The sequence below is a fragment of the Anomalospiza imberbis genome, chromosome 4 (genome assembly GCF_031753505.1).
Source record: "Anomalospiza imberbis isolate Cuckoo-Finch-1a 21T00152 chromosome 4, ASM3175350v1, whole genome shotgun sequence".
Lineage (NCBI taxonomy): Eukaryota > Metazoa > Chordata > Aves > Passeriformes > Viduidae > Anomalospiza > Anomalospiza imberbis.
In genome coordinates, this window is record NC_089684.1 from 23,469,807 (window position 1) to 23,482,226 (window position 12,420).

At 43.3% G+C, this 12,420-nt stretch overlaps 1 protein-coding gene across 2 annotated transcripts in view; it reads left to right on the top strand.

Annotated features, from left to right (window-relative positions):
- EIF4E (eukaryotic translation initiation factor 4E) overlaps positions 1 to 12,420 on the top strand; it is a 28,794-nt gene that overhangs the window by 5,125 nt on the left and 11,249 nt on the right. The window contains exons 1-2 of one of the 2 annotated variants that reach the window (XM_068187532.1): positions 3,182 to 3,335; positions 12,250 to 12,356. In XM_068187532.1, the coding sequence (XP_068043633.1) occupies positions 3,318 to 3,335; positions 12,250 to 12,356 (125 nt within the window). In that variant the 5' untranslated portion in view covers positions 3,182 to 3,317. Of the gene's footprint in view, positions 1 to 3,181; positions 3,336 to 12,249; positions 12,357 to 12,420 lie in introns of those variants that run through there. The other variant, XM_068187533.1, reaches the window with a different exon arrangement.

Consider the following 12,420-nt stretch of genomic DNA (forward strand, 5'->3'; position numbering starts at 1 on the left):
ACTCTACTGCTGGAAATATTTGAAAGAATCCATGAATATGTCTGGAGATGAGAAAAATTTTATTCTTTGCTATGGAAGCAGTAGAATTTATGGAGTGAAGTTATGGCCCAATAAATTCAACAGGAATGTTACTGATATCCAAAGAGATTTCACTTAGTTTGTGTCATCAGTGGGCCATAAAAATAGACTTAGTATTAGTAAAATACAGTGTTTTATTTCCACTTTAGATACCATGGACAACACTGTGTGACATTAAAAATTCTTTTTATTTTCAGGTTTCAAAATCAAATTAAGATGATCAGATTTTTAATCACATACAACATGATGATTCTAAAAGTATTATTTCATTCAAATCACTGAGATATAGGTGTGCAGATCAATTCGAGCTCATACCTACACACCTCTGTCTTAGATGCCCCATTTTGTAAAATGAAGACGTTCCCAGCACTACCTAAATTCCCACTGGAAACTGATAAATCCCTGAAGGATTGCTGAAGACGAGATACTCTGCATTTCTTTACTTCAGCCCCTTCTTTGCTCCACTATAACTTCAAAAGGTGGGATTTTCTGGCTGTATCTGTGATACCTCTTTGCCTTCTCTCTTAAATCTCCTTTTAGTTTGAAGATTATACCACTTGCATGGTAGACCACATCACTTCTGAGCATCTCGTCTATTACGTGTGTTATATCCTCTCATTGCTACTGGGAGTTGTTGGATAACTTCTGATGTCATCTTTAGAGGCTTTTTGCCTCCAAAACTCAACAAATCAAAGAAAAACATATCCCAAACCACAATACATGCTTGCTTCCCATTTGTGTGGCAATGAGGTAGGCCATGTTCTGAGCTCATCTGTGCTATATTCACCTAGCTAATTAAACATGTTAATAAGCATAGCTGTCTTATAGGGGGCTGTTCTCCCTGCCTTGCATAAGAGAAATGAAATAGCCGTATGCTATATTACATTCAATACAATTTGGTGGTTAATACTCACAGTTCTCAGTAAAATGACGTTCAAGGCTGTAAAATGTAGGTCTGTACACTTTGCTCTTTGAGAATAAAAATAAAAAGTTAAACACAGAAGAAGATGAAGAAAAAATTATCAGGGAGGAAGACAATTTTGGATGGATTATCTTTATTTATGTTAAGAGACTTAAAGGCAGGATTAAAACAGGCAAAGAATGTACATGTCTGCCAAACAAGAAAAGTGGAATATAAGATCCATATGGCAGCATAATAGGCAAATAAATAGGAAGATTTATTAATTACTGTTTTGCATCAAACAATCTATAAAGAATTACCAGAAACCAGAAATTTTGTAAAATAGGTAAAAAGAACTGTGTGCCACTGGAAAAAAAAAACAAAACAAAAACAAAAACACACCACAAAAAAAAACCACCGTCAAAAAACCCCTACTTTTTCATATAGTTTCTGAATGTACAAATTTCAGAGATTATGTTCTTGTTTTGCTATCATAATGTGATTTAAAATTATACAGTTTAGGAAGAAATATTTTGTTTGTCAATTTCTGTTTTGTCACTGGGATAAAGATATGCCCTAGCTCTTTTACTTTGAAAACTGTTACGGTATTTGTTTCATCAAGCAGCATTACAAAAGGTTAAGAACTTAATTATATTTTTGTTGTGTTTTTCTTTATTGAACCCTTTGCCTTTGATAAGTACTAATCAAATCACAGCACTGAAATGAATCCCATGGCTGGGATTCATTACCTGGTTTAACAGGCTGTCCCGGGGAGTGGTGGAATCGCCATTCCTGACAGTGTTCAGGAAAATGTGTGGTTGTGACGCGTATGGACATAGTTTAGAGCTGGGCTTCGAAGTGCTGGGTTAACACTTGGACTCAGTTCTTAAAGCTCTTTTCCAACCTAAATGATTCTCTGATTCTATTCCGGGGACAGAAGGCCGCGGAGCGCAGTGCTCGGGGCACAGGGGGCACAGGGGCACAGGGGGCACAGGGGGCCGCGGAGCGCAGTGCTCGGGGCACAGGGGGCACAGGGGGCACAGGGGGCCGCGGAGCGCAGTGCTCGGGGCACAGGGGGCACAGGGGGCACAGGGGGCCGCGGAGCGCAGTGCTCGGGGCACAGGGGGCACAGGGGGCACAGGGGGCACAGGGGGCCGCGGAGCGCAGTGCTCGGGGCACAGGGGGCACAGGGGGCCGCAGAGCGCATTGCTCGGGGCACAGGGGGCACAGGGGGCACAGGGGCACAGGGGGCCGCGGAGCGCAGTGCTCGGGGCACAGGGGGCACAGGGGGCACAGGGGCACAGGGGGCCGCGGAGCGCAGTGCTCGGGGCACAGGGGGCACAGGGGGCCGCAGAGCGCATTGCTCGGGGCACAGGGGGCACAGGGGGCACAGGGGGCACAGGGGGCCGCGGAGCGCAGTGCTCGGGGCACAGGGGGCACAGGGGGCACAGGGGCACAGGGGGCCGCGGAGCGCAGTGCTCGGGGCACAGGGGGCACAGGGGGCACAGGGGGCACAGGGGGCCGCGGAGCGCAGCGCTCGGGGCACAGGGGGCACAGGGGCACAGGGGGCACAGGGGGCCGCGGAGCGCAGTGCTCGGGGCACAGGGGGCACAGGGGGCACAGGGGCACAGGGGGCCGCGGAGCGCAGTGCTCGGGGCACAGGGGGCACAGGGGGCACAGGGGCACAGGGGGCCGCGGAGCGCAGTGCTCGGGGCACAGGGGGCACAGGGGGCACAGGGGCACAGGGGGCCGCGGAGCGCAGCGCTCGGGGCACAGGGGGCACAGGGGGCACAGGGGGCACAGGGGGCCGCGGAGCGCAGCGCTCGGGGCACAGGGGGCACAGGGGGCACAGGGGGCACAGGGGGCCGCGGAGCGCAGCGCTCGGGGCACAGGGGGCACAGGGGGCACAGGGGGCCGCGGAGCGCAGCGCTCGGGGCACAGGGGGCACAGGGGGCACAGGGGGCCGCGGAGCGCAGCGCTCGGGGCACAGGGGGCACAGGGGCACAGGGGGCACAGGGGGCCGCGGAGCGCAGCGCTCGGGGCACACGACGCGCTAGAGCCCCGGGGCCGCGCCGTGCACTCAGCGCGAGCGGGCGCTGCTGCTCCCGCAGCGGCCGCCAGAGGGCGCTGCCGCGCCGGCCCGCCTCTTCCTGCCCGGGCGCCTGTAAGAGGGGTTCCCGGCGGCCCCCGCGCTTCTCGACTACGTCTCCCGGCTGGCACCGCGCCCCAAACGGCCGCCGGGCGCTCGTGACCACCGGGTGGCCAATCGCGTGCGGCCCGGGGTCTTTAGCCGCCCCCGCCCCGCCCCGCGGTGCGTCCGCGATTCGAGCGCTCTAAAATGGCGGCGGTGGAGCCGGTGAGTGCCGCGTTCCCTTCTCCCGCCCGCCTTTCCCTTGCCTTCCTCCCACGGCATCCTTATTCTCTTCCTCCTCGTCGAGGTGCCGCTCCGCCGGCCGCGACGGGTGAGGGCGCGGCGGGGGCCCGGCCGGGCAGGCGGGCAGGAGTCGGCTGGCCGGCGAGGCCGGCGAGGAGCGCACGCTCGCCGGGGCCGGGGCGGGGGAGGGGGCGGCGGGCGCTGTGCCTGTGCCGGCACCGGCGGCGCTCCGGTGGGGCCCGGCGGCAGCGGGGCCCGCGGTCCGGCGGCGCCCATTGTGTGGCGCCCCGCCCGCGGCCCCGGCGGCCGCCCGGCCCGCCCGGCGCATGTGGCGCGGTGGGGGTGGCCATGTTGGTTCCCGCCGCCGCGGCGAGCCGGGCGGCGAGGGGCGGCTCCTCCGGCTGCGGGGAAGGGCCGCGTTCCCGGCACGCTGTGCCCTGGAGGCCCCGGGCAGAGGGAGCGCGGGGTCGGTAAGTCACAAATGCGCTGCTGGGGCAGCCGCCACCACAGCCCGGTGGTGAGACTCGGCAAACGGAATCGTCTTTTCCAGGTTGTGTCATCTTTTATTCGAGAGGATTTTTCCCCCTAACCTTTCCTGATAATTCAGTACTTCTTTTTGTTTTTTCCAGGTGATAAGTTATGTTCATGGTATTATGCTCGGTCTTACAAACGTAGCCCCAGCCTGCGCTTCCATAATGAGCTGGAGCAGCTGGAAGTGATCCAAGTACAGTTGTTATTCTAATCCCACATGATTGTGTATCATGAGGAGAGGACAGCAGAGGACTGTTAGGGTTTCAAGAAAACACAACTAAGGAGGACGAGTCTCTTGCTGCTGTGCTTACCAGTTGTGAATAAATAGCCAGTGTGCTGTTTGGGGAGGCTTTGTAACATTTAGACAAAGTGAAAAAAGTTTGAAAATCAGTGGTTTTAAATAAAGATTAATTTTGCCGTTTTGTATAAGGGACACTGATTTTTCTCTTAATGGTTTTCTTCTGTGAACCAAGCCACATATTTTTACCTATAAGGAAGAGATGGAAGTGGGTCAGCATTTATAAATTGCTTGGCAGCAGTTCTGTACAGGGAGAGTGTCAGCTATTAAGAGTGCAAGACCAGACCACCAGCAGCACTTTTACCGTGTTCTTCATCCAGTGTTAAACACTTGTTTTCACATCCCAAAGCCAATCTTTGACTTGTTGCCCGCGTATCTGAAGATAAGGGCTTCCTCTCAGTGTAGTGCCTTGTGGTGACTGTGGAGCTTAGTAGGAATTGTGATAAATAATTTGCAATACAGCCATTAGAAATTGAAATTACTCTAAAGGCCTGCACCTTGTGGCTTTCTTAGCTATGCTGCTGGCACAAAATCTTGTCTTTGCACCATTTTCTCCAATAAATCCATCAGCACACTGGGGGAGATCTGAGCCTAATGTAACAGAAAGTAAACGATTGGTTTTGCTGTGCTGTGTCCCAGCAAGATTGATGACCCAGATCCAGTTCACCATCAGCAGTTGTGCTGAGCCCCTAAAAGTAGAAGATGGAGCAAAACTCACAACAGTTTAAGTAATTAATGCAGTTACTGAATGTTCTGCTGTAGATGCAGTATGTTCGCATTCAGGAGTTGGCTACCACCTGTGCTTGCTTATTCTCAAATTGCAGTAAATAACAAAATCTTTGTTTATTGTCCTTGTAGGTGGCTCCCTTCTCCTGCCTAAGCCTAAAGTTAGACGTGTGTAGTGACTGAGGTCAGAGGTGTTGCAGAAATACTGCATGCTCTGCAGCTGAACAATTTAATTGCATGTGTGGTTAGGGATTACCTCTGGATCATAGGGAGGCCTTTCTGTTGCTCACCTGCAAAGTCTGGACCTGGGTTTGTAGAGATGTCATCTGTAATGCTTTCCTGGTAGGAGAATGTGTCCAGGGAAATGAAAATACAACCGAGTAGGGGTTGGTTTTGGTTTTTAAATACAGGCTTCTACTAAGGTCGATGATGTTTCTGGTACTGTCATGGTTTCAAAGTAGCATACATTGAAAGTCTTAAGAGGCTTGAAAAATGTTTGACTTTTAACAAATACAGAAACTTGAGATGAGAGTTCTGTAGAGAGTCCCATAATAGTTGTCAAAATGCAAGATTATTCTGTATAAATACAGACCAGTTGCACAGCACTTTACTTCTCCATTGTAGGGAGGACTTAAATCTTTGTAATACTGACAAGTAATACTGACAAGTTAAAATTCTCAGTTTTTCTTGTGATGTCTAGGTTTTTCTTTTAAAAATATTCTAGATTAATTTTTGAGAATATGCAGAAGTGTCACCTATTAGAGTGTTCATACAGCCTTTGAGGATTAAAGGTGATCAGATAACACCATGCAAAAGTCCACAGCAAAACCAGTAGTAATGCTTTAGTAAACAGTAGTTTACCAAAGGTGACTTTAAAATGTAGATGCACAAAGCCTGTAACTTCTAGCTGCATATAAATCTTATCTCTCGCAAATTGGAAATGGCATCATGGCTCTTTTGTATTTTTGCTTAATGGCAGTTATTGTCATAATTGCAATTCTTGTGAATTTAACTTTTTTTAGCATACAACAGTGACATTTCAGTTTTCTGTAATTTGAAAAGTGCTTGTTTGAGAAGGTAATCATACATTGGTGAGAATCAAAACTTCATTTAAATGAAAATATCTCAAGGGGTTACAAACATAGTGGTGTAGGACCTTAAAATTCTCAAAGTTCATAATAGCTCCTAAAATTCCATGTAGGCTGAAAGGTATTTATTTTGCATTATTTGCAGAAAGGTAGCATGTAAGTTTAATTCAGCTTCAGACTTGCTCTTTTTGCCGAGTATTTCTGCTGTAGAAGTCAGTGGCCTTATCTGCTTGAAGTCAGTATAGAATTGATCTGCTATACTGTGAACACAATTGCTTGCTCATTGCATTTTTCTGAGATGATACAGGATAGATGTACTTTTCATACTGTTTTATAATTGAGAATATTTATCTAAGCTTTTGAATTGTAAATAATGTATCTAAGTGAGTGTGGAGCTTCCTCTAAGAGGAGTATGTTGCACCTCTTGTAAATTTTGAGATAAACACTTTTCTGAAAGCAATTTTGAATAATTGCATTTCACACAGCATATAACATACCAAACTTATTTCAAAGAAATGCATAAAAATAGCATATGAAATCAAGCTGTGTTTCATTTACTGGTACTACCTGCAGGTGTAGGAGGTACATGGGAAACTTTTTGATTGAAAATGTGTCCTTTTTGGCAGCTTTGTAAATATTAGTTTGAATTTTGAGGTGATAGAGGGGAGCATTAAATAAGGGATGTTGGTAGAGTGCCTGCGTTTTGAAAGAGAAATGCAGACTTTAAATGAGAATTAATGTGATTTTTTTTTTCCTCAGATAAATTGTCTTTCACTTTTGAAGTATTCTGTAGTCAAGGTTAAACTTGAGTTTAGAAGCTGTTTATTATCTTGCAGTAGTCCTCGTTTCTTGAAGTTTAAAAGATGTTCCTCTATAGGACAGTGTAACACCACTGTAAGGTGTGTGTGATGTGCAGCTGTAAGTGTACTGTAATACGGCTGTTGTTAGTGGCCTTAAAGTGCCAATTGTCCTTGATTCTATATAGAGGATGTAAGGCAGAAAAATTTTAACTGCTTAAGTTTTTTTTTTAAATAGAGGTCTGTTTCTCTTGTGCTCTGTGCTGTTCATCAGATAACCTGTATATATAACCTGATGCTGCTCATCAGATAACCATTCTTTGCAATCACTGGGCATACCAGTAGTACATCCAGAACTTTTTCTTTGAAGACCTCTCTTGACCATTCGTACATTCTACATTAAATTCTTTTCTGAAGATTGAATGTATCTTAAATTTTCAGCAGATATAAAATTCTATCCTTTGTTGAACCAGGGGCTCAGTATACTTGCAAAATGTGGGGGTCTTTTGTGTAGGAGTGTTTGGGGAGACTAGAGGCTTTTTGTTCCTTGACTTATGGGAACTGTTCTCCCCAGCTGTTTTGGGAAGTTTCCTTGTCTGAGTGCTTTAGAACTGACAAAATGTTATATGTGGAAACTCATCCCATGGGTAGATTTTGTGTTCAGTAGCAAAGGCAGCAGCAGAGTGCAGACTGGGGTAAGAGGTGTTAGCACAAGGGAAACTTGCTTAGGCAGCTACAAAAACCACAAAGATACTGAGGTAGTTTGATACTCCTTGTAAGCTGTTTGCTGATGCTAGTTAGAAGTTTGTGAGTTAAATGGTGAAAATCTGACAGGCATTTTCATGTGTATATAACTAATTTTGCAGAAGTCAAGAGGGCTATAAATAGTCTATCTTTTAAATGAGGTGATATTTGTATGAAAACCTTTCACCATGGAGGAAGTGTATGACTTTTTTACGTAGTCTTTTATGCCTGTTCTCCTGTACACATGTTCACTTCTGTTGCAATTTGATGAGACGTCACTCAGTTAAAATCAGGTTTCATGCTTGTGTTCTAATAGTGATTTCCTTTCTTAAAATCTGTGGTGTTCTAAGTAATGATGAATGCAATTAGGATAGTTGCTCTCTATTGCACCTTGCTGTGTCACAAGTAGAAATCCTTTCTTTGTCTTGGTGTCTGGAAATCTACTTCACACTTTTAAATTGGAAACAGGTGGCTGTTAGTACCTCTCTTCCAGTTGCTATTACATGTACTCCATATGATTTTTACCACTGTACATTCATTCCTCAGAGTTGTGTGCCAAATCATCACTTGGTTTGTTTTCTTACAGGATGTAATAATTGCATGTGGGTGTGCTTTAACCCTTTTTTTTTTCCAAATGTTTTGAAATAAATAACTCTTGAATTTTGTGCTTTGGAAATTAACCTAGCTGTAGTGTCATAGCAGTTACCCACAAGACCCGTAAGGAGTAGCAGATAGTAGAAATTGTTTTTCCCAAGACTTCAGGTAACTGGGGTGTGCAGTTTTCTTCTTTTGGAAACCCTAAACAGAAAGGTGAAAACTCCAGAATGTAACTTATTTTGGTTTAACACAAGAAGACTTGGAAAGCCTCTTCCACTAATTAATTCTCTTAGTCTTCACCAAGAGCACGTAATAGTGCCGGGTTATGTCCTTTTGGGCCATAATTGTTGCACTCCAACTGGACTTGTTAGACAACTAATGAAATGAATGTGGTCTGGGCAGCATCTGAAAGCCTTTGGTAAAACCTAGTCAAGCTTCTTGTTCTCCTTAATAAACAAACCTGATGAAGCAGTTTTTATTGTAAATGCTTTGTTTCCTTCCTGGTGACATGCATACTTTTCTTTGATATGTTGGTCATTATGTGCTGTGGAGAAAGAGTAAATAACACCAATTAAATCTGCAAGTGTCAGAGTCCAAGTAATTGCAGATATACAGTCATTAAATGCTGAGTAGGCAAACGTTTCATGGACTTCTGCAGGCTGATTCCTACATCAAAAACCACATGGGTGGTGAATAAATGTCACTTAATTATGTGCTGTCTTGTGTATGAGAAGTGGGATTGGCCATGTGCAGCTTTCCAGTTTATCTGGTAATTCTACCCTGCTTTATTACTTATATTTTAAAAGCAGCAAACTCGGTGGTTACTTAATGTATAGAGTCAATTTTAGGTTAAAGAATACATTAGTTATGAGCAATGGTAAAGTATTATGAAGAATTTTAAATAAAGTAGTCGAGAAACTGCAGGTGGAGTCAGTCTGACTTTGATTAATAGTGTTGCAATTGCAGGGTTCCAAGCTGTGGATTGATAAAATGCAGACAGTAACATTTACTCGTGTGGTATTTATAGAATAGAATTCTATGTAATTTCTTGTAGAATTTCTTGGATACCTGGACTTTAAATACCAATTTAAAAACTTACATAGTTTCTATTTGACTGATAATGGGAAGTGCTTTGGTATACAAACATTTCATTTTGGTACTCAGAATAGTGAAAGAAAGGTGTAAAATGAAAGGAAATAGGGGCTGGTAGTGATTAACCAGCCAGAAATTAAAATGGGTATTTTTCTGTTTTCCTTGATGGCTGTGGGAAATAGAAGGAAGTGAAAATAAGCTGATTTAGGCTTTTCTCTGAGGCCAGTCAGAAATAATGTTCTTTAATAATAAGTTCTGCTTCCATCTGTACACCTGGTGTGTATGCCTGTAGCTATCCTTGATGGGGCAGCCTAGTGCTGAAAAAAAAGTCTCTTCTGTTGGCATAGTTTTTGAGAGGAGTGGCACAGTCCTGGGTCAAGGTCATAGTTAGTGGGGCCTTGGAGCTGAGCTGTCATTCTCTGTTTTGGACAGGAGTTTGAATAATGGTTAGTCCGAGTTTCATGAATGCCACGTAGCTTTCAGAATATCTAAAGGGACTTGATATTGTGATGGCTTAAGTAAAATGACTCAGCACGTGCTGAGTCAGATGCCTTCTGTTTGTCCAAAAGCAGAATTTCATGTAATTGTATGAAGGATGATTATCAGTGTACCAGGCAGGTGTTGAGGCTCATTGCATTTTCTTTTTGTCTGAATGTGCTACCTTAATCCTTTCTAATGTAGCCTTTTGTTAGAAGTTATGAAACAGTTTAGCCCTGCATGTGTTCAGTGGCTTTGTATTGATTCTTCCATTTTATGTAGTTGTGATAATTCTGGAAGAGTGACCAGGGAGACTTTGGGATTAGCTCTTTGAATGTTGAAAGCTAGTTGCTGAGCAAACATGAGATTTTCAACTGAAATTGTTTTTGGAAGATACTCTTCATCTGCATTCAGCAAGAGTGAGTCTGTTTGATGTTTAAATTCCTAGTGTAATAGCATTTTTAAATCAGTTGTGAATATTAGATGTAACAGCTGCAGAGTATTGTGACTGAAGGCAAGCTTTATCACAAAACCTAGTGCTGTTCCAGAATATCAGCAGATTTTTTTCTTATTGTATTTACACATGTAAATTTTCTGAATTTTCTAGTTAGAAGCCCCTGAAGGAATCGCACTTAAATTTTAGTTGTCTATACATGTTTCTTTGTAATATAATACAGATAACATGAAGGAGGAACTATTAAAGTGCTTCCTTGGTGAATTATACAGCTTCTGTGCACTGTCTTGAATTGTTCAGTAGGATGTTTTTTTGTGTGATTCAAGATGAATGATAGCAAAAATAAGTGGGGGTAAGATTAGAAATTCTATTCTAGATAGAATTTGAAGAACTTACTAAGTTTTTTTGCAGGTCTGCTTAGCTTTTTATAGTATTTCTCTGGAGGAGATGTGACAGATTTTTCAACACTGTGCTTCTGTGGGTTTGTTAGTGATGATTCCTTTGGGAGATCCTCAGAAAGTATTTCATTTTATTAGGAGGAAGGGAACTGTGCTGTTGTACCGTGTAAATCAAAGCACTGGCCAAGTGCTCCTGTTAGATCTTGACATGTCAGTCTCTTCACTGTGAATGCAGGTGCATGTGAGTGTTCTGAAATGTCATAAGGTGTTTTTCTAGGTGGGCTGTTAAACTAAAGCATACTTGATTATTTTCAACCATAAAGAGTGACTTCTTTGGTGTAAAGTATAATATCATGCTTAATTATGCTAAATATATTGATAAGGAAAAGAAAATCCCTGTTACGACAGAGCTTCGGGTGTTATCCAGGAGAGTTTGCCAGCTGGGTCTGTGAAGACTGAGCAGTGTTATCACTTCAAATTCACTTTTCAACAGCTTTGGTGTGATAAATGTATGTGGAAGTCTGGAGTAAACTGTTCCATTAATTAAATTGCTTAACATTACTTCACTCTTATGTTATTTTTTTTCTGTTAAAACTATGAAATTTAAATTAATTTTTAAAACTACACTTACATTGTCACATTTGGAAATGCCTAGAGTGTTTGGGTCTGCTGTACTTAGCTTTTATTTATATTACTGAAGTGCTTTTTCTTTCATGGGTCAGCTGTATAGGCATTTTTCTGTTAGCTCTTGGGAAGGAGCTACAGTACTCATTCTGTGTTTCTGTAATATTCTAGCATGGATTGCAGGTTAGGGAGGGATGGTGGTAACAGGCAGGGACACTTGGCTTCACAATAAAGTTTTGTATTCCCTGGTTTGAAGGAAAGGCATTAGAATTTCAAATCTGGCACAGTGACTTCTCAAACTGAATGACATGCTTGAGGGGGTTTGCATGCAAAGAGAATATAGTTTACTACTTTATGTTAAAGTATATTTAACACTTCTAGAGCTGTCTCTAGAAAGTTGAAAAATAACTCCTGAAATCAATCTAATACATACTAAACCAGTAAGTACATGTATTTCAGTTGGAAATTTGAGAACTGATGTGTGTTTAAATTCTGGTGTTTGGTTTATGATGATGTTTTAAATACAAAGATAACTGTGCACTGGTTTGGCTTCTAGCTGCTTTCAGTACCTGATTTTAGATCTGAGAATTTTAGTTTGATCTTCTACTTGTATTAATAGATTTTTTCTAAGTAACAGAGCCTGCCTGTACACCTGTTTCAAACGATGCTCTGTCAGAAGCTGATAAAAATAATTTTTGTTCTGAAGTTCCTGTTCTCTGAATTTATTTTAGATGTGCATATTCTAGATAACATAGATTGTATATTTCTAAAATAGCAATCAAAATTAGACAAGCATGTATAGTAAACCATTTTGGAAACAAATTACATAGGAAGCAAATCACTGAACAGCAAAATGCAAATTCCTGCAGTTAGTGTTTATTGTAGAACCTGTTCAGATGTTGAAGAATAAAGGGATATACAGATTGGGCTTTCATTATGTGATTTGGGCCCACAATCAAGATAAATTGTAGGAACTCTTAGCTTCACCTTTTCTAAAGTAACTTTAGCGAACTAAATTACTTCAATAAAAATTGAGAGGGAATGTACTAATATCTCCTTTCTTCAAACAGGAAACCACTCCCAACCCCCAACCTGCAGAAGAGGAGAAAACTGAGCCAGCACCTAGTCAGGAGGTTGCCAGCCCTGAACAGTATATCAAACATCCACTACAAAACAGGTAAATGATACAGAAACTGATTGTAGTTTTGCCAGGGATAGAAAAATGCCAGTGGCTTTGCAGC